We start from the raw sequence: 22297 nt of genomic DNA on the forward strand, positions 1-22297 counted from the left end.
TCCCGCATAGATGGGGCTATAGGTGTGTGCCAACCACACCTGGCTGAGTTTTGTATCTTTTATAGAGATGGGGTTTTACCATGTTGACCAGGCTGGAAGTGTTTTTTTTTTTTTTTCTTTAAATTTTTGTATCATATCTTGATGCTTGTCTTTAAAAAATAACAAAACATCTAGAAACTTATCAGTATTTAAAGAATTTAGGAAAAGGGGGTGGAGTGTCTTGGATTAAAAAGAACTGATTTTGGGCATTTTAGTTTTTGATGTTAGAAAAAAATATCTCCAGAAACATCTTGATAAATGTGGTCAGGTAATACATTACTATTTTGGTGATTATTATCATTGAACTCTACTGAATCTCTAAACTAACATACTTAATAGCTAAAATATTATCTTTTATTTCTTCCTTTACCCTTTAAAATATATATCTTTGTCTTTCTTTTATGTCACCTTCTGAGGAATTGTTATAAAATGTTTTTCTTTCATGTTAACATTGCTTTAAATTTGGGCTGGGTTTGAACGTCAAGGCTGGTAGGATATTAAAATGATGTAAAGTGTTCAATATGAATAGGGCCACTAAATGAGAGTGTGGTAGTCTTACCTCCTTGTCTGTAGAATACCTAGGGGTATATGGGCAGAAATAAAGTTGACAGGTAAAAATATAAATGAAAGTTGCTGAGGTCATGGTTAGGATAGTGCACAGGTATCTGCCTATGAATTAGAAGACCTGAAATCAGGGGCCCCGTCATAGCTACTTGAGAGCGTCCCTGTCACCCACATGTTGTTCACATCAGAATCAGCTTTAGGTCTGCTAGTCTGGTAGGGCAAACTTTTTACGTGACTCTGGTCAAATCGCTTCTCTTCTGGACTTAAGTTTCGCCTGCTGAGAAATGAAGGTATGGTAACATCAACTCCTTTGCAATTTCATTGCAAATGTTAACAGCCTTTCTAAATACTATAAGGTCTGTTGTGAGCCTATGGGTCCAGCACTTGTCCATCTTCCTTCCCTCTAAGGAACCCAAGCATCTGAATCTGGGGCCTCACCATACTTTTACTTGAATACTCCTTCAAGTTCCTCTCTACAACTTTGGTGAGTCTGTGGAAAGAAAAGTCAAATATTTCATATTGGTTCTTATTTAACCACAGATCTTCATTTAAGCTCTGTGACTGATTCTTTCTATAAATAACCATGACCTTAAAAATAAGGTGACTATGATCTTTCAATATGGAATAGATATGTAAGTAAAGATGGCTAACTCTGCCACAGAGATCTACAGGGATGAAGGCTGTGTAAGTCAGGGGTCTCCAGAGAAACAGAACCAGTAGGATGTGTGTATACATGAAGAGGTGTGTTTATGTGTTTGTGTAGGGAGAGAAAGAGAGATCTATTATAAGAAATAGTCTCGGCCGGGCACGGTGGCTCAAACCTGTAATCCCAGCACTTTGGGAGGCCGAGACGGGCGGATCACGAAGTCAGGAGATCGAGACCATCCTAGCTAACACGGTGAAACCCCGTCTCTACTGAAAAAATACAAAAAAACTAGCCGGGCGAGGTGGCAGGTGCCTGTAGTCCCAGCTACTCGGGAGGCTGAGGCAGGACAATGGCGTAAACCTGGGAGGCGGAGCTTGCAGTGAGCCGAGATCCGACCACTGCACTCCAGCCTGGGTGACAGAGTGAGACTCCGTCTCAAAAAAAAAAAAAAAAAAAGAAATAGGCTCATGCATTTATGGAGAAGGGCAAGTCCCAAGGTCTGCAGGGTAAGTCAGTAAGCTGGAGACCTGGGAGAGCCAATGGTATATAGTTCCAGTATGAGTCGAAGGCATGAGAATGAAGAGAGTTGACAGTGTAGTTCTGGGCTGAAGACTGGCAGACTCAAGATTGAGGAAGAACCCATGTTTTGTCCAAAGCCAAGGGGGAAAAAAAGCCAGTGTCCCAGTTTGAAGGCTGTCAGGGGGGAGGAGTTCTCTGTTACTTGAGGGGGTGTCAGCCTTTTTGTTCTCTTCAGGTTGTCAACAGATTGGATGAGGCCCACCCACATTAGGGAAGGCAATCGCATTACTCAGTCTACCCACTGAAATGTTAATCTCCCCCAAAACATCCTCAGAGACACACCCAGAATAATGTTTGACTAAATATCTGGGTACCCCATGGCCCAATCAAGTTGGTATGTAATATTAACCATTACACAGGTGGATCGCTTTGAGCTCAGGAGTTTGAGACCAGGCTGGGCAACATGGCAAAACCCAGTCTCTACAAAAAAATGCAAAATTAGCCAGGCATGGTGGCATGCACTTGTGGTCTCGAGAGGCTGAGTTGGGAAGATCAATTGAGTGTGGGAAGCAGAGGTTGCAGTGAGCCGACAGTGCCACTGCAGTCGCAGCCGGGGTATCAGAGTGAGACCCTGTCTCACAACAAAAACAAAAACAAACTAACTAACAAACAAACAAAAAACGCTCCAGTCAGGATAAAGATAAGAAGATAAGGAACATTGCTGAAATAGAGAAGTCATAAGGTTACTTTTCCTTTGCTTTTTCTACTAAATTAAATTTTAAATGAACTCTACAGTGTACAGTTTATTGAGATACTGGTTGTCTTGAAACTTAATAAGATATAATCAAAACAACAAACGTCTTGATTTTTATAAGGTCTCCTTTGGGCTATTGGGGTGTTCCAGCCCTGTTGACTTTCCCACAAACCTAAGCATCTGGGTCCGTGTTCTTCCTCTGAATTCACCTGTATTTTGTCCCAAGCCTTGGGTGGAGAGGTCTATGAGTGCTGAAGATTATTTGTTTCTGACAAAACTTTATGATTCCCTGTGTATGGTTTGGGACGGAACTGTCTTTACCTCTCAGTGCTGCTTTGACGTGTAGTCACATAAATACATTAAATAGTGCTTTCAAAAATACTTTTAAAACTACAGGACTCAGTGCAAATACAAGAGATTGTCTTCTTCCCCAATCTATGGTGATTGGCATAGACCTGGATTTTAGTTTATTTTATTTTGTCTTTTTTTTTTTTTTTCTTGAGATAGAGTCTCACTCTGTTGCCCAGGCTGGCGTGCAGTGGTGTGGCCTCGGCTCACTGCAGCCTCCACCTCCTGGGTTCAAGTGATTCTCCTGCCTCAACCTCCTGAGTAGCTGGTATTACAGGCATGTGCCACCACAGATGGCTAATTTTTGTTTGTTTTTTTGTATTTTTAGTAGAGATGGGGTTTCACCATGTTGGTCAGTCTGGTCTTGAACTCCTGAACTCAAATGATCTGCTTGCCTCAGCCTCCCAAAGTTCTGTGAGCCACCGCTCCTGGCCTTTTTTGTCTTTTTAATCCATCATGGATGGCATGGGCATCTTTACCTTCTGGTATCCAAGGACTCCTTCATTTTCTTTTTCTTTCCTTTTTTTCTTTTTGGAGAGAGTCTCACTCTGTTATCCAGGCTGGAATGCAATGGCATGATGTCAGTTTTCTTCATCCTCCATCTCTTGGGCTCAAGCAATCCTCCTACCTCAGCCTCTCAAGTAGCTGGGACTACAGGCATGCACCACCATGCCTGGCTAATTTCTGTATATTTTGTAGAGACAGGATTTTGCCACGTTGCCCAGGCTGGTCTCAAACTCCTGGGCTCAAGCAATCTGCCCTTTGGCCTCTCCAAGTGCTGGGATTACAGGCGTGAGCCACCGTGCCTGGCCACTCATTCATTTTCTTTCCTCTTACATCTTCACCCTCTATACAACCTTCAGAAAATATCTGATAAAGTGTTTTACACTGAGGCATAAATGAGTGTGATAAACTTTAATGCGTTATTCAATCTAGGAATGTCTACATATTATTAGAAGACAAAGGAATCCATCTATAATTTTGGATTTTCAGGAATCATCTGGAGAGAAGATGTTTGGGAAACAGAACTGAGATTATAGTTTTTACTGAACCTTAAGTAAGGTGTCAGTTTGTACCCATCCGTCGCTCTGGAATCTGGAATTCTCTAATATGGCAGAACCCGGAAGAGACTTGCCGTTTCAGTTTGAACTGTCTTGTTAGTCTAGAACAGGAGTCATCAGTAAGGCCGTGCACCAGAATCCCAGGAGGTGCTTATGAAATGTAAACTTTCCTAGACCTCAGACCTAATGGATAGAATCTTCAGGTGTAGGACCTGGGCATCTGCATTTTTAAAAGCCAACAGGTCATTCTGTCCATTCAAGGCTGATACCAGTAGGCCACCACGTTGCTAATATGGGTATACAGGATCTTAAGTGAGGTTAAATTCCTTATGGATGTTGACATTGTTTCAATGCACCTTGGAATGTCACTGTTTTGCTGACAAATGATGATGATCAAGAAATTCTTTGTTTAGATCTTTTGACTGTTTTTCTTTCATGCAGAAAAGTTGTGCAGCGACCAACCTAAGAAATAGATACAGAGAACTTGGAGAAGGTCTGGGAAATGCCCAGAATTTGTAATACTTTTCTATGGGGAGAGTTTGGAGGGGGCAGAGCGTCCAGTGTTGGAAATCCTTCAAAGTATCATTTATCCAGAATGAAGGATTCACCTAGAAAGCTTAGTGTGAAAGGCTAAGGTCCATTTTGGTGCTCAGCAACATGGCAGAACTGAAGCTGCAACTGTTAGACCTGAAATAACCTCACTCTTCACACTGAATCCTTTATTACAAGCATTGACTTACAGACCTTCTCTTGAGTGTTGAGATTGCTCTTAAGACCTTTTGAATCACAGCTTTCTGTTCTTTTCGTTCTTCTGCTGAGTCCCTGTGTTGGCAAGTCACAAGAGCCTCTCTTCACCTATTATTAATAATTTATCTTTGCATGAAGGTAATACTTGTAGGTAATGCATTTTGACATCCTTGGGAGAAAGGAGAGTGGCTCCCAGAGTTTGGCTGCATTTCTTTACTAAATCATGACTTACGTTTTGAAGAAGTTCATAGGAACTTCTGTGGTGTAAACAGCTGCATATACTTCAGTTTTATTTAGATGTACAGATGGTGGTTATTCTCCAAGATACTTAGGAGTGTTCTAAGTAAAAGTTCTATTTGCCCTTATCCCTGAAGTCCATTTGCTTCTTATTGTTTTGAGTCATTTACTCAGAATGAACAGAAACATAAAGTCACTACTTTCATTTATCTGGCATCTGTTTGTGTGCAGTTCAGTTAATCCAGTTTAGGATCAGGGACTGTAGATGTGAAGGGAAATGAAGCAAAGTGAAAAAGCTGACTTGCAAATTGCATCCTGTTTTAAGTCAGGATGGTTAGAGTGTTGGCATTCTCCAAACATCATGCCTTTTTGGCATGTCACTGTATTGGGACCACTGGCTTTTTGTTTTTGGTTTTGTTTGGCTATCCTGATGAAGTGTAGTGCCAGATGACCCAGTGCATTTTTTTGTTTTTTTCTTTGAGACAGAGTCTGGCTCGGTCGCTCAGGCTGGAGTGCAGTGGCATGATCTTGGCTCACTGTAACCTCTGCCTCCTATGTTCAATCGATTCTCCTGCCTCAGCCTCCAGAGTAGCTGAGATTACAGGTGTCTGTCACCACACCTGGCTAATTTTTGTGTGCATATACACACACACACACACACACACACACATATATACACACATATATATACACACACCCATATATATATTTTGTTTGTTTATTTGTTTTTTAGTAGAGATGGGGTTTCTCTGTGTTGGTCAGACTGGTCTTGAATGCCTGACCTTCAGTGATCTGCCCACCTCACCTCCCAAAGGACCCAATACATTTGGATGGGAGGGATTGAGATGGGGTGAGCAGGCAAGGCTAATTTAAACCATGCAGACCAGCTGAAACTATTTTTTTCTTCAAGTTTGTGAAAGGGATCATGTTTTCATTTTAACCCATGAAAACTTTTAATTTTTATTTAAATCACCTCTGTTTTTGCTTTAAGATCCAGCAGTGGGAGCAGAATCTTGAGAAATTTCACATGGATCTGTTCAGGATGCGCTGCTATCTGGCCAGCCTACAAGGTGGAGAGTTACCGAACCCCAAGAGTCTCCTTGCAGCCGCCAGCCGCCCCTCCAAGCTGGCCCTCGGCAGGCTGGGCATCTTGTCTGTTTCCTCTTTCCATGCTCTGGTAAGTTCCTAAGGAAGGCTGTTTCTGCAGCATTCGGGGAGGGCTGCGGATGCTCCCCCTTTCTTCAGCTCCCCCTTTCTTCGGCTTGTTGCCATCAGTGCTTGTGGGACTTGACCCAACAACGGACACCTAGAGGCCAGGTCACCCAGAGGCCACGGGCCTGGGGATGAAGAAGACCAGACATCGTGCTGTAGAGCCCCCAGTTTCTCTACTGCTTATTCTAGAGTCCAGAAGCTAGTGGACAGTTACTGCGTGTTCATCTCTGTCTGCCTCTCTGTGTGTTCCACCTCATACCATCAGGAAAGTGGGATGTTGGAGAAGGAACAACAGTGGGGTGAAGATTAAAGGATGGATTAAAGGTTGTTTTCTCTGTCCTGCAGAGCGCCCCGTTGGGTTTTTTGAAGTCACTCCCATTTTGGTGCCTTCTGTGTGTTGTGTCAGCTCAGCCTAGGGGTCTGTAGTGGTTTTGCTGACACTGCTGCCCACCATGGAGAGACCTGAATGTCATGACTTGTGTTATCCAGATGAGAGCTGTCTATATGGTGGATGCTTTCCTGGCAGTTCAGACATGCAGTAGCTTTTGGCGATGGTCAGAATGCGTTTATAGCAAGCAGAGCTCGCTTCCTTAGGGCAACTGTTAGTTTTTTCTGCCACTCAAATACTAAGCCTTTAGATTTTTTTAAACTGTGTTTTACATTAGGTATGTTCTAGAGATGACTCTGCTCTCCGGAAAAGGACACTGTCACTGACCCAGCGAGGGAGAAACAAGAAGGGAATATTTTCTTCGTTAAAAGGGCTGGACACACTGGCCAGAAAAGGGAAGGAGAAGAGACCTTCTATAACTCAGGTGAGCTCTTCAGCATGGGAACAGCATACTAGAGTGAAATTCCTGAAACCCCTAATTTTCCGCCTGCTATAAATAATCAATGTTCATTCTCTGTTAAGAATGAAATCAGGCCAGGTGGGGTGGTGCATGCCGTAATTCTAGCAGATTGGGAGGGCAAGGCAGGAGGATCACCTAAGCCCAGGAGTTCAAGAGCAGCCTGGGCAACAGAGTGAGACCCCATCTCTACAAATAGCCGAGTGTGGTGGTGTGCGCCTATAGTCCCAGCTACTCTGAAGGCTGAATTGGGAAGATCGCTTGAGCCCGGGAGGTCAAGGCTGCAGTGAGCCATGATTTTGCCACTGCACTCCAGCCTGAGTGACAGAGCGAGACCCTGTCTCAAAAATAAAAATGAAAATGAAAGTTGATTCAAAGGAATCAATTCTTAGCATGCTCTTTTTTTTTTTGCCCAACGAAAGTGCACAAGTTGCCGCATCTCCCTGGCACTCCCGAAGAGGTAGTCATACTGCATGCAGTGCTTAAGAACAGAAAAAAATAAGAATAATCAGAAAATAATCCACACTTTTCCTTCCCTCTAGTGCTAATATTTATTTTCTCATAGATTTTATATTAAAATAAATGGAAAATTAATAATAAGAGGAGTGGCAGCTCAATACTGTTGCTAGTGCTGTGGATTTTGCTCACTAAATCCTTACAACATGGCCTTGGGGTTTTGTTGTCCCATTTTAGAGATGAGGAGACTGATACTTGAAGAGGTTAGTTACATCACTTACCTTCCCCTGTTCACCAGCACCCAAAGGGCATGGCCGGGACTAGTTTCTGCCTAAGTCCATGGTCTTGAAACACTGGAATATTGCTGGTGCTTATTTTTCCCTTGGGGAGGGGTGGCTCTTGTAACATTTTCTTTTTCTTTCTTTCTTTTTTTTTTTTTTTTGAGATGGAGTCTCGCTCTGTCACCCAGGCTGGAGTGCAGTGATGCGATCTTGGCTCACTGCAACCTCCGCCTCCTGGGTTCAAGCGATTCTCCTGCCTCTGCCTCCTGAGTAGCTGGGACTACAGGTGCACACCACCACGCCTGGCTAATTTTTGTATTTTTAGTAGAGACAGGGTTTCACCTGTTGGCCAGGCTGGTCGTGAACTCCTGACCTCAGGTGATCCACCCATCTGGGCCTCCCAGAGTGCTAATTACAGGCGTGAGCCACCGTGCCTGGCCTCTTCTAACGTTTTTATTAAGGAAAAGTAGCCTAAGCCCGTGTTGGTGAAATGCGGCCCAAGTATTGTAAATTGTTTTCAGAACATTTTGAATATATGTATTTCATGGTGCACCTGTATTTCATGATGCAGGTGCATGATAATGGATTTTATCTTGCTGACTGATATGTTTTAGGATTACTATGTTTCAAAGCTGTTGAAAAAATAAGTTATATGATGACCTGATCATTCAGGTGAATAGGGAAAAGGTTTGCAATTAAATGTGAAGAAGTTTTTGCTTTTATTTTCAATGAGCTGCTGTTTTTCTGATTATGTTTTCAATATCATTGGAAAGAGAGTCACATTTTATTGGATCTTTGTTTTCTAATTTGTGTATGGCTATTTATTTGATAATGCTTTTGTGAATTACATAAGTAAAAGGGCCAGTATCAATTCCTTTGACCTGTTTAAAACCTTGAAACAATAAAGTTAGAGGTGGTGGGGAGTGGGCTGGTTCATTAACAGCAGAATCACAGGAAACTTCTTTTATGTGGCCACCATTTTTGTATACTGATATACAAAAATAATATCAGATTTTAAAATTGTGGTTCTACTTGCAATTATTATTATTTTTTTCTTTTTTGAGACAGAGTCTCTGTCACCCAGGCTGGAGTGCAGTGGTGTAATCTTGACTCACTGCAACCTCCACATCCCAGGTTCAAGCAATTCTTGTGCCTCAGCCTCCCAAGTAGCTGGGACTACAGACTTGAGCCACCACACTCAGCTAATTTTTATATTTTTAGTAGAGTCAGGGTTTCACCATGTTGGTCAGGCTGGTCTCAAACTTCTGGCCTCATGTGATCCACCTGCCTCTACCTCCCAAAGTACTGGGATTACAGGTGTGAGCCACTGTGACCAGCCTGTAATTTAATTTAATTTAATTTAATTGTAAAGAGTAATCTTATTTGTCGGTTGTAATGGAAATGTATTTCCTCATTATTGACTGTCGTCAACTGCAAACCCTTTGCTAATGGTGGGCCTATGCTTTCTTTATTTTAAAAAAATCGTTTTTGTAGAAATGGGAGTGGGGGCGGTCTCCCTATGTTGCCCAGGCTAGTCTCAAACTTCTGGCCTCAATCCGTCTTCCCACCTCAACCTCCCAAAGTGCTGGGATTATAGGCCTGAGCCATAACACCAATCCCTTATGCTTTGTGAACTGAACTTCTTTGATGGTTACCTGATGTCCTTAAGGTATTTTAATCAAGACAGTATATTCTATATAATTAAATAATAACTTGATAAATAACTTGCTTACTTTTCTTAGATATAGACATTCTGCTAATTAGATATGAACCTAATATGGTTTTTACCCAGCATGTGTTGTAATTTGTTCTCAACATAGATTTTTTGATAAACAAAAGCATTTGGTTGAACATTTTTTGTTTTAAAAAGATATGAAACTAATTACAGTGTCGGTATTTATATAACTGAATGAAGTTGATTTAGTAGGTATTTCTAAATGTTTACATTGTTTTTAATGTTAATTATGCCACTACAAAATTTAGAAGGTGAAATTTGGAAAAGGCAATTGTTTTTAGTTCTTCTACCCAAACAAACCACTTTTAACATTTAGCTGTATTTTCTTCCAAGATTTATTCTGTGCACATTTAAAAAAGTAGGTATGAGCTTGATTTTGGTGGTTCTGTTTCACACCTTCAGAAACATGTACTTTTTGGTTAAAAGCGATATCAAGAATGAATACATGAATTTATTTATTTATTTATTTATTTATTTATTTGAAACAGTCTCATGCTGTTGCCCAGGCTAGAGTGCAGTGGCATGATCTCAGCTCACTGCAACCTCTGCCTCCCGGGTTCAAGCGATTCTCTGCCTCAGCCTCCTGAGTAGCTGGGACCACAGGTGGGTGCCACCAGGCCCGGCTAATTTTTGTATTTTTAATGGAGATGGCATTTCACTATTTTGGCCAGGCTGGTCTTGAACTCCTGACCTCAGGTGATCTGCCCACCACAGCCTCCCAAAGTGCTGGGATTGCAGGCCGACTTAAATGATAGATGACATAAAAAGTAAAACGTAACTATGTAGGAAATTAAAACTTTAAGCGTATTAGAATAATAGTACAAATTGTGATATGAAGCTCTTCTAAAATGTTATAGAACTTTAGTTTTTCAGTAATGAGAAAGGGTAGTTGGCAAGTGAACATTACAGGGCCATTTCATTGTCTTTTCATCCCCTGTCTATCAGATATTTGATTTAAGTGGCAGCCATGGATTTTCTGGAACTCAGCTACCTCAAAACTCCAATAACTCCAGTGAGGTAAACTTTGCTGTAGATGGCCGCCATCTTGTTTTGCATGAATGACACAAATGCTAACTTAAGTGAGGAATGCTGGTTCAGAATCTTTACATGAACTCCTTGAAAATAGATTTATAATTAAAATGGTCCCAGTAGGTATTCTCTAAAGAGATGGTCTTAAATGCCAAGCATCTTGGAGGTATCTAACCTCACAATAACTCCATTTTAAAATCAGCAACATGACTAGACTGAAGTCATAATAGCATCTTTAATTTATACATCTCTATTCCTCAGCAGTACTTATCTTCATTTGAGAGTTCAGTGAATACAAAATTGCATTTTCCTTTCAGGGTTGTCAGGGATCTTCACACAGATAGTACATTCTCTGCTGTGTGTCTCAGGCGCTGTCAAGTGGGGCCTGAGTAGTGTCTCCTCATCCCCAAAATTGCTTCTGACCAAACAAATCCTCAGAATGATTTCTGAATGAAATCCTGGAGTATGAAATCCTGGATGTGCCTATGCCTCTTCCTAGTGCCTTTTTCAAATCCACAACATCCCCATGAGGCTGTGTTAGTTCTCTAATGTCTCCTCCACCAAATAATTTTTTTTTTTTTTTTTTGAGATGAAGTCTTGCTCTGTTGCCCAGGCTGGAGTGCAGTGGCGTGATCTCAGCTCACTGCAACCTCCGCCTCCCAGATTGAAGCAGTTCTCCTGCCTCAACCTCCCAAGTAGCTGGGATTACAGGCGCCCTTCACCATGCCTGGCTAATTTTTGTATTTTTAGTAGAGATGGGGTTTCACTATGTTGGCCAGGCTGGTCTTGAACTCTGGACATCGCGATCCACCCACCTCAGTCTCCCAAAGTGCTGAGATTACAGGCATGAGCCACCGCGCCTGGCCAGTTCTTACTCTGCACTTATATCTCTTACTGTTAGCCATTCTGTCAAGTGCATATGTCATGGCTCTCAGGAAAGCTTGTAATTGATCTAGTTTATATATGCCCTATGATTACCTGTATATTCTCAATCTATAGCACACTGCTAAGGATATAGTACTTGCTTAATAAGTTTGATGATTATTTCTACTAGATGTAGTCATTTAATGGCTGAGAATGACTGATTTGTAATAAAGGTCCATAATTTTAGGGTCATATCTCTTCCAGCACTGTGTAACAATGTAAAATTCTTACTTTGAAAGTTAAGAGGCCTGGCATGGTGGCTCGTGCCTGTAATCCCAGAATTTTGGGAGGCCGAGTCAGGTGGATCGTTTGAGACTGGCCTGGGCAACATTGTGAAACCCTGTCTCTACCAAAAATGCAAAAACTTAGCCAAGTGTAGTGGCGTGCTCCTGGGAGGCTGAGGTGGGAGGATTGCTTGAGCCTGGGAGGCAGAGGTTGCAGTGAGCCAAGATCGCGCCACTGCACTCTGACCTGGGTGACAGAGTAAGACCCTGTCCCTGAATAAAGAAAGTTATGAAACTATAGCATCAGTACGCTTCCTATTAACAGAGTGTATGTTGGACTTTGAAAATAAATTTTGCTCATGTAGCCACTTACAGTGAGGATTAAGCTTAGTGCTTAAGTTGGGCTCAAAAAACAGGTCCCATTGAATGCTCTAAGGAGTGAGAAGAAACTATGATTTCTGCATTTGTTTTGTTAAGCATGTGTATCTAAACAGTTACTCCTATTTATTTTAGCTAAGCATTACTTGGGATGTAGGGATACTGAAGAAATTATTTTCATTTATAGGACTATTTTAATGCAGCCTCTATAATTTCTGTGCTATAGTACCCAGATAACTAGATTCAGATTGAATGGCAGATAGAACTAAGGGTGTAATTTGTTTTTTTTTTATATCTCTGGGACTTACAATTCTGCCTGGCTAAATAATGAATATTTAATCTTGCTACTTTTCATCTGCTAATCATTCTTGGAGAATACTTGTAACCTGCACAAATGTATTTTTATATAATAAGTAAATTATGCTCATTTCTATAACACAGAAAGGCTGTTGTGAGGGAGGGGCCGTGTGCATTTTAACTATTCCACTCTAATTGATGCATCATATAACAGTCCAACAGTGAGTCACCCTAATTCAAAATCTGTTAAGGCTGGAACAAAGCCAGTCTTACTTGAGCATTTTTTTAGAGGACACTTTGGCTAGCCAAAAACGAAAGCTTTTCATGGCGAACGTCTGGATGAGTAATAGTGAGTCTTATACGGCCTTTGAAGGGAGGTGTTTGTCATGGAGATTGTGACAACAAAGTCCCCAGTAAGGCTCGGATGGCGGCAACCCCAGAAGCTTCATTGCAGAAATGTGGCAGCCCCTGGGCCTCGGCCCCTTCTCCTGGAAAATTGGTTTGGGCTGTCCTAACCTTCTGTGGCAGTGAGTGAATGCGGTATTGTCATGTTAGTCATGAGCTGCAAACCGAAAAAAAAAACAAACAAACTAAAAAACCCCAAAAAACCCCGAAACCAAAACAAAACCCCTAATATTGGTTTCTTAAATGGAAAATATGAATGAAACAGCTTACTCTTCACCACAGTATGGTAATCTGTTGAGACAGAATATTAATACGCAACCCTATACAGCATATATACGTATACCTGTACGCATACAGCTAGCGAGCTAGCTAGATCCATCTTTGTTTTTCTTTCATATCAACCGATGTATGGGCATCAGTCCAAGAAGGAAATAAACACTTTCTCTTCTATGACATTTTACTGTTGTTAAGAAAACTGGGAGCATGCAACTCCCTTTTGTGTTTTCTCCTCATCTCCCTTGCAAATAGACTTTCCTTTTATCAGCCACTGTGGTGGTGTGGGCCCATTTGTGACAGCCAGATTGTGATTTTGCTACTCACTTCCCTTCAGTGATCCAAGTAGTAATTACGAGCCATTTGATCCAAAAGCATCTGCTGTGAGAACACACGGAGTTTCCATTTTTTCTCCTTGCTGCATACTGAGCATAAGTAATTTGACATGTGGTTGCAGGACCCTTGATGTAATAATAATAATAAAAAATACTTCTGTGGAATGCCCTCCAAGGAGAGCTAAAGTGATTTGCAGACATTCACTAGTCAGTCTGGAGTGGTTGTGGCTGCAGCCCAGTGATGTTCCCGTGTCATGATGGCCAATTGGAGCTGACTGCAAGGTGATCTGAGCAGCAGTGGCCACTACAGTGCCCCAGGGCTTTGGAACAAAGGATGATTCTCAGGAAGTTCTTTACAGTGGTTATCGCTGAAATACAGTAGTTATGCCCAGTACTACTGTATAAAGACCTGATCCAGGCTCAACGTCCAAAACATCTTTACAATTTCTGTCTTTCAAATGCAGTTCCTCCCGTCAGTCTCCTAACCACCCCACGAGGCTGTTGTTTTTAAGCTCTTTTGAAGGTGAAGAAACAGAAGTGCAGAGGCACTAGATAACAGCCCCTAACGAGGCTGAGATTTGACCTGGATTGTCTTTCTATTATTGTATTTTTTTCTGTCTCCATTTGTATTCTCAGGACCAGGAAACCTTGAAGAGGCTAGTTGGAAATATATATATATATATATATATATTTTTTTTTTTCCTTAAGTGGAGGAAGTAGAAATATATAGGTTTTTTCTTTGAGGGGAGGAAGTAGAGTAGGAGGCATGGTAGGTGTGTAACAGTCCTGACAGAGGTAGCCAACCATGGAATTCTGGGTGGTTGAAAATATTCATTTAACATAGTGGCATCTTTGAAATGGGTAACCTGGAAAAAGAATTTTCCAGATGACTCCATTTTTAATGCTTATTTTCAGGATTCTCCATTCTTTTTATGAAAAGAATGTTGGAGAATATTTTATCTGGTTTCCTGAAACTAAAGCACATGTATTTTCAACTTGGATAGCATTGACCCTCCTTCAGAGAATTAATCCAACTTTCCCTCCAAATGGGCAAAGCTTACAAGCACCTAAGAGATCTGTAAGCACCAAGTAGCTTTTTCTTTTTGTAGTTCTAATGAATTAATTTTAAATTCTTGGTGCTTCCTTTGAATAACCAGGTTTTACTTTTCTTGAACTGTATATACATTTGTGATGGGTGTGTGTGTGTGTGTGTCTGCCTAACACACACCAAAAATTACATTTAACTTTTCATTGAGGGGCCTCTTGAGAGGGTCTAACTCTTCGATGGCCTTGGCTTTGATGGGCATCTTCTCTCCTATGGTTCACTACATCTCGGGTCAACAGTGTAGACTCAGAAAACCATTGCTCAGAGCAATTGTAGCACAGCACCTTGTTTAATGGATTTTAATAGGATTATTTCTTTTGTCCTTCCATCCTTCCATCTATCTGCACACTTTTCTGTTGTTCAGAACTTGTTCTCCTTCAATAATCTGTTAATTTCTCTTCTCATAGCTTCCAGAGAGCATTAAGAACTTGACACTATGTCAACAGAGTTGAGTAAGATACTGAAAACGAACAGCGTTTACCTCTCATGCCTGTATGTGACTATGAATTTCTAGTTGTATCCAGCTCAGCACTCAAGTTTTGAGTGTGTCCTGGGTACGGGATGCACTGTGTTAATGGCTGAGGGAGAATGAGGATACAGAAGACAAAGCCTCTGCTGGCATTCATCTTATCCTGGTGCGGGACTTAGAAGTGACCCCCCTGTGGGCTGGGCTTAGCCAAATGCTGTACCAGGGACATAGGAGAGTGAACTCATCTAAGTGAGAGGACTTGAGGGCAGAGAAAGGAGAGAGAGGAGAGACTTCCTAAGAGAGGGTCATTTTAAACCAGGTTGGAGGGTGTATATGGTTTCAGCACTGTCTCTGTAAGGACGGTACAGCAGAGAGATGAGATGGAAGTGAGCACTGGCATGGAGCAGGAGCTTACCACTCCCTTTTGGGGAATGTTCCCTGAGCCGTTCTGTTCAGTGGGAACATGGTGTGTAGTGTAGAATAATGGAAAGTAATCAGGACATGTAGGTTGTACCCATTTTATATAAAGGGAGTTAACTGCCAGGCGGGCATTCTGTGTAATATAGCGGTGATGTGAACCAGCTCAAGCCAGACTTCCACCCTTCAGTTCCCCGGAGTACCATAGGCACTAGTTGTGTAAACTTGGGCAAGTTTCTAGAATGTCCTGAGCCACATGTGTCTTGCCTATTCCATAGGAAGTGATGATGGTGTCTCCCTGAGAGGGCTGGTTGTGAGTGGTGAGTGAACTGATGGCATGTCAAGAGCTTGTTTCATTTGGCCTCATGAGATGCAATCTTTCTTTTTTTTTGAGGTGGAGTCTCCCCTGTCACCCAGGCTGTATTGCAGTGGCATGATCTTGGCTCACTGTAACCTCCGCCTCCCAGGTTCAAGCGATTCTCCTGCCTCAGCCTCCTGAGTAGCTGGGACTACAGATGCGTGCCACCATGCCCGGATAATTTTTATTTTTAGTAGAGATGGGGTTTTACCATGTTGGCCAGTCTGGTCCTGAACTCGTGACCTTAAGTGATCCACCCGCCTCGGCCTTCCAAAGTGCTGGGATTGCAGACATGAGCCACTGCGCCCGGCTGGTGATACAGCCTTTCTCTGATTGTCAGTAACAGTGGGAACAAGAGGGTGTGAAGGCACAGTGTTAATTTGTACTGCTCATGTCCCTCCCCTACCTGTTTATCTATAATTACGTTTTTCCCGATCTCCTAAAGTGCAGCAGTAAATTGCTCTGCCACCCTCAGTGGGAGCCTGTGACTTCCTCCAGGCCTTGTTCTTTGTGAAGTTTCTTACTCCACAGTGACCTCTGCTGGGTTTTAGTTTGCTTCTCAACAAGCCTGGTTTCAGAGGTGGGGGCCTGCACCTTTAAGGCAGCATCTGTTTGTTGCTAAGCACTGGGTTGAAATCACTGCCCAGAGAATGAACCGGAGAAAATAATGTGCCTGTGTAAGACAAGAGCCTTTAGGAGAGAGTGTCCGGGTTGGTTCCTGGCATCCCTGGCTCCTTGCATCTGGTCCTGTCTTTTCCTTTGTCATTGGCACGTGTGGGGATGTTCATTCTGGCTGTGATCACCCTTCCAGAAAAATGTGCTGAAAGCAACAGATCCGTGACAGATCCAGAAATGTCACTTCAAAGTTGAGCGCCATGTTTTCAAAAAGATGACACAGAGAGATGGATTTTTGTTTTGCTTTGTTCTTTGAAATTTCTTTATGATGTCTCTTCTAGTTTTTAAATCCTACATAGGAGGATCTTTTACTTTGTATTTAAAAATGCATGGAATTCAAAGTAAAATCACCCATTAATGATAACTTTAAAGTATGATGAATGATATATAATAATGTGATAGTATTGAATCTATTGGTGACATTTTTTGGTATGTAAGGTGTTTCACATAAGTGACCTCTTTCGCTCACAAAACTTAAGTCACAAGTAATTTTTTCAATATTAATTATATTAATAATGTCCTCTTTTACAAAATAGCTGAATCGTAGCAAGGTAAATCTTGTCGTAGGCCATACTTTGCTGGTAGCGTCTGAGACTTTTGATTTCAAAGCCCCAAATCTTTTCTTTACTACTACGTGAATGTAAGAACCTAGCCAGAGAGAAACGTGTCTACATTGCTTAAGAAATGTATGCTATTTTTGTTATGAATTATGAAAGGACATATTAGCATGAAGTCAGCAATTGTTGTGATGATGTAGTTTGGCAAACTAAACTTTCTTGGGAAGGGCTTCCTGAAGGTGGTATTCTTTGAGATGATTTTCCAACAGTGTCTGTGTGTGAGGTAGCTGAAGGATAGAGAGAAGATTTATCAGGACTACAGGTAATTTTAAGGAACAAATAGATTTCTATCAGTGATGAGTTAGGCTAAAATTAAAAAGAAGAAACAAAGACAAAAAAACCAGGTAGACTTAGAAGAGAAAGTTCGTGCTTGGATGAAGTGCAGTTCAGGGTTAGGATAGCAGGCAGATGTCAGTGGCCATGGACAAGGTGTGTCTGGAATTTAGTGGAAGGTCGGAGAGGGATTATGGCTTAGACGCAGGCTTCACAGTGGCCCTTCTCAACCATGATCCCAGAGTAGTAAGCGTGGATACTCAGCAGTCCTTACATGGATTGCGGTGTTCTTTTTTTATTTTTTTGAGACAGGCTCTTACTCTGTTGCCCAGGCTGGAGTGCAGTGGCGTGATCTTGGCTCACTGTAACCTCTGCCTCCCAGGTTCAAGCGATTCTCCTGCCTCAGCTTCCCAAATAGCGGGGACTACAGGCGCATATCACCACGCCTGGCTAATTTTTGTATTTTTAGTAGAGACGCTGTTTCACCATGTTGGCCAGGCTGGTCTTGAACCCCTGACCTCAGGTGATCTGCCCGCCTTGGCCTCCCAAAGTGCTGGGATTATAGGCGTCAGCCACCGTTTCCAGCTGGATTGTGGTGTTCTAACTCGGCATAAGCGGCCAATCGACACAGTGGAAAGAACACAGGACAGGCAGTCACTGACTTTCACTCCACTTCCCGTGGCTGCAGTTTCATCTGCGTAAAATGAGTGAGGAAACATTGCTGGCCTTAGAAGGCTGTGAGAAGCCAGTGATGTAAAGCGTGTGAGTGTTTACTCTAAATAGTCCATAAATGAACGGGACATTTGGCTGGTGGTTTCCTTCATTTGTTAATCAAATTTGTCTGCATTTTCTTTTGGCATCTACAAACAGGTCGACGAACTTCTGCATATGTATGGTTCAACAGTAGACAGTGTTCCCCGAGACAATGCATGGGAAATCCAGACTTATGTCCACTTTCAGGATAATCACGGAGTTACTGTAGGGATCAAGCCAGAGCACAGAGTAGAAGATATTTTGACTCTGGCATGCAAGGTAATGGATTTTGCTGCAAAAATATACTTCTGAGTAGAAATAATCATTAATGTTGCAATCTTATGCCTTCTAAATTCATGTGGTATTCAAGGGCCCAGTTTCCACACCAGGGAACATATTAGCATATTTATTAGTTAATGTATTTATTAGCATATTGATTAATTTGCATTCTATTCCTTGATCTCTTTAGAAGAATGAGTTATTAGATCATGATCCCCCACCTTCATGAAGAACCTGAGCTAATCTACTGAAATTCTATGTATACTTTGGTATCTAGAATAATTATGAAATCCATTGCTATTTAAGTTACTTAGAGATGGTGTGTTATAAGAAGGCAGCATAAACTTTGAGGTAATTTAATTTAATCCTAAATAGTTTTATCGGATTTCTCCAGATTAAACACGAAACTTGATATATTCACAGTTGCTTTATGGAGATTAATATATGATGATGTTTTATTCATTTTTCAAACTGGGTTTCATTCCTGATCTGAAAAGGGAGTTTATGGTAAGTCTTAAAGAGGGCCCTCTGAGAGAGAATATATTCAGCAACATCAGATCAGAAGCTTTTCGACCACCAGGTGGTGTAGTAGAGCTTAAATAGTTTTAAGTTTCCAGAGAAAATACAATCAAATATGTTGACATGGTGAAAAAGGCATATAGAGTTTAAGTAATGCTTAATCATGTGCACTTAATAAATGTGAAAGATGTTTAATTTTAGTCCCCCTTTTTCACTTTGACTTGAAACATTAGGATTCTGTACATTTATATGTAGTTTATATCCTTATGAACTTAATTCCCTTTTGCTCCCATATGTAACGTTTTTATTCAGAAAACCAACAATGTTCTATACCAATGATACCCTCTATTAAACTCATAATTTTCTGAGTAATAAAGGGTATCAGAAGCAGTGGGTCGGCCAGGCGCGGTGGCTCACGCCTGTAATCCCAGCACTTTGAGAGGCTGATGCGTCGGATCACAAAGTCAGGAGATCGAGACCATCCTGGCTGACACGGTGAAACCCCGTCTCTACTAAAAATACAAAAAATTAGCCGGACGTGGTGGGGACGCCTGTAGTCCCAGCTACTCGGGAAGCTGAGGCCGGAGAATGGCATGAACCCGGGAGGCGGAGCTCGCAGTGAGCCGAGATCGCGCCACTGCACTCCAGCCTGGGCGACAGAGCGGGACTCCGTCCCAAATAAAAAAAAAGAAAAAAAAAGAAGTAGTGGGTCAGTTTGACCCAGTTAGAGCATATGCCTGAGATAAATTTCTCACTGTTGAAAATATGCATGACAGAGAAAATATGAGTGTGTGTGTGTAAACATTTTCCTTTTGAAAAGTTTTTGGAGTAGGACATTCTTAATTCTGAAGTCTGTAGATTTGTTCACATTTTACAAATTTCTGTATTTTAGTAATGAGAAACAAGGTTAGGCTCAACCTAACTAAAGAGATGGCATTTGCTGAGCTGGTAAGATTTCTTCTACTATCAGATATGTTCTACTGTAATCTCTTAAAAATGCATCTTTTGCCTTTAATCATAAGCAATAGTGTTCAGAGAAAACCTTCTTAAAAATAATTGTCTGCCGGGCATGGTGGCTCATGCCTGTAATCCTAGCACTTTGGGAGGCCGAGATGGGCAGATCACGAGGTCAGGAGATCACGACCATCCTGGCTAACATGGTGAAACCCCGTCTCTACTAAAAATACAAAAAATCAACCGGGCGTGGTGGCGGGCGCCTGTAGTCCCAGCCACTCGGGAGTCTGAGGCAAGAGAATGGCGTGAACCCAGGAGGCGGAGCTTGTAGTGAGTGGAGATCACGCCACTGCACTCCAGCCTGGGCAACAGAGCGAGACTCCGTCTCAAAAAATAAAAAAAAAATAAAAAAAAAAAAAATAGTTGTCCCCCTTTACTTTTTTGCATACTAGTATGCATATATTTATTTATTTATTTATTTGAGATGGAGCCTTGCTCTGTCATCCAGGCTGGAGTGCAGTGGTGCTGTCTCAGCTCACTACAACCTCCACTTCCTGGGTTCAATCATTTCTTCTGCCTCAGTCTCCCAAGTAGCTGGTATTACAGGTGTGTGCCACTAGACCTGGCTAATTTTTGTATTTTTACTGTAGTCAACGTTTTGCTGTATTGGCTAGGCTGGTCTCCAACTCCTGACCTCAAGTAATCCACCCTCCTTGGCCTCACAAAGTGCTGGGATTACAGGTGTGAGCCACTGTGCCTGGCCTGCATCCAAATGTTTAAATTAGAGCTCTTATATAGGTTTAAATTCAGCAAATTTTTTGTGGTATTCTTTTAGCGATTTCTACTTTGATTTTTAATGAGCCTGCTAACCAATGATGGATTTAGAAAGAGCATTTAAAATCTGAATGACTGTCTTCTTCTTTATAGATGAGGCAATTGGAACCCAGCCATTATGGCCTACAACTTCGAAAATTAGTAGATGACAATGTTGAGTACTGCATCCCTGCACCATATGAATATATGCAAGAACAGGTAAGTGTGCACTAGCTTTAGAAAGGGAGACTGAACCACATCCATGGCGTTTTGATTCTGAAAAATGTCATTTCTGGGAAAAATTTTGTTTAAATCCGGCACCTAGTTTGGAAACAGTCTCTATATAAATGGTAACTTAATAGCTTTCTTGTTTTATTATGAAAAATAGTGTCAAAGTAGTTTTTCAAGGTATCATAACATGAAATCCTCTGATTTTGTTGTTTTCACCTTTTGCAGGTTTATGATGAAATAGAAGTCTTTCCACTAAATGTTTATGATGTGCAGCTCACGAAGACTGGGAGTGTGTGTGACTTTGGTAAGTGTAAGGAATGCCCCTTTCAGGGAGTTATGTGGTTCATCTTTGCCTACTTTGCCCCAGTATCTTTGGACTTAATGCTTTTCCCTTACATTCACGTTTTCAGAATATATGACAGTAGTTTCTGAACTTCCTTTCTCTTCCTACATTTCTATTTATTGATATTAGCAGGTGACACAGATAGATATCAGTATTAGAGGGAAATGCCAAAGTAATTAAATGGAATGAATATAAAATTGATGGGAATTTGAAAATATAGATTAATAACACCATGTACTGTGTACTGATGCTGCTCTGAGCAGATCAACTCATGATTCATAGGAGAGTTGCTTTCATCTCTAGTGTCTTTGCTCTTGGTTTTCTCTTCCTACCTGGAATGCTCCCCTTCTTTCCTCTTTCTTCCCCCATCCCTCCTCTCTAATGACATGAATCCTACTGTCCTTCAAGAACCAACTGAGGGTCTAACTTTCTTGAAGAAACCGTATCTGATTGCTTTAGCTTTACTTCTTTCTTTCTTCCCTGAGTTTAACAGTTAAGAGTCAGCCAGGCATGGTGGCTCACGCCTGTAATCCCAGCACTTTGGGAGGCCAAGGCAGGCAGATCACCTGAGTTTGGGAGTTCGAGACCAGACTGACCAACATAGAGAAACCCCATCTCTGCTAAAAATACAAAATTAGCCAGGCGTGGTGGCACATGCCTGTAATCCCAGCTACTTGGGAGGCTGAGGCAGGAGAATCGCTTGAACCCAGGAGGCAGAGGTTGCGGTGAGCCGTAAGCTGAGATCGCACCATTGCACTCCAGCCTGGGCAACAAGAGCGAAATTCCATCTCAAAACTAAACAAAACAAAAAACAATTAAGGGTCAGTACTTCTGAAGTCACTTAATAGCATCATTTCCTCCATTTCTCTTTGATTAGATAATACTTGGTAAATATATCCATAGAAACAATGGTTAATGATTGGTAAATACCTCCATAGAAACACTATTTCTTACCTTGTTAAAATATGTTGATACATGATTATTTTCCTTAAAATGATTCAAACTAATAATAAATTAAAGTTTATAATATGTTAAAATGTCGTTTTTAGGATACTTTCGTTTTTTAAAAATTTGTATAATCTTTTCTGACCCGTATGTTATTTTTTTATTTTTTATTTTTTTTGAGACAGAGTCTTGCTCTGTCGCTCAGGCTGGAGTGCATTGGCACGATCTTGGCTCATT

At 41.5% G+C, this 22297-nt stretch overlaps 1 protein-coding gene across 3 annotated transcripts in view; it reads left to right on the plus strand.

The window, feature by feature from the left end:
• Positions 1–22297, plus strand: part of LOC100999794 (TIAM Rac1 associated GEF 2) — a 115476-nt gene that overhangs the window by 14683 nt on the left and 78496 nt on the right. For 2 of the 3 annotated variants that reach the window (XM_031661336.1, XM_031661337.1), the window contains exons 3-7: positions 5907–6092; positions 6793–6939; positions 18094–18255; positions 20656–20760; positions 20998–21076. In XM_031661336.1, the coding sequence (XP_031517196.1) occupies positions 5907–6092; positions 6793–6939; positions 18094–18255; positions 20656–20760; positions 20998–21076 (679 nt within the window). Of the gene's footprint in view, positions 1–5906; positions 6093–6792; positions 6940–10389; positions 10462–18093; positions 18256–20655; positions 20761–20997; positions 21077–22297 lie in introns of all 3 variants that reach the window. The other variant, XM_031661338.1, reaches the window with a different exon arrangement.

The sequence above is a fragment of the Papio anubis genome, unplaced genomic scaffold, assembly GCF_008728515.1.
Source record: "Papio anubis isolate 15944 unplaced genomic scaffold, Panubis1.0 scaffold132, whole genome shotgun sequence".
NCBI lineage: Eukaryota > Metazoa > Chordata > Mammalia > Primates > Cercopithecidae > Papio > Papio anubis.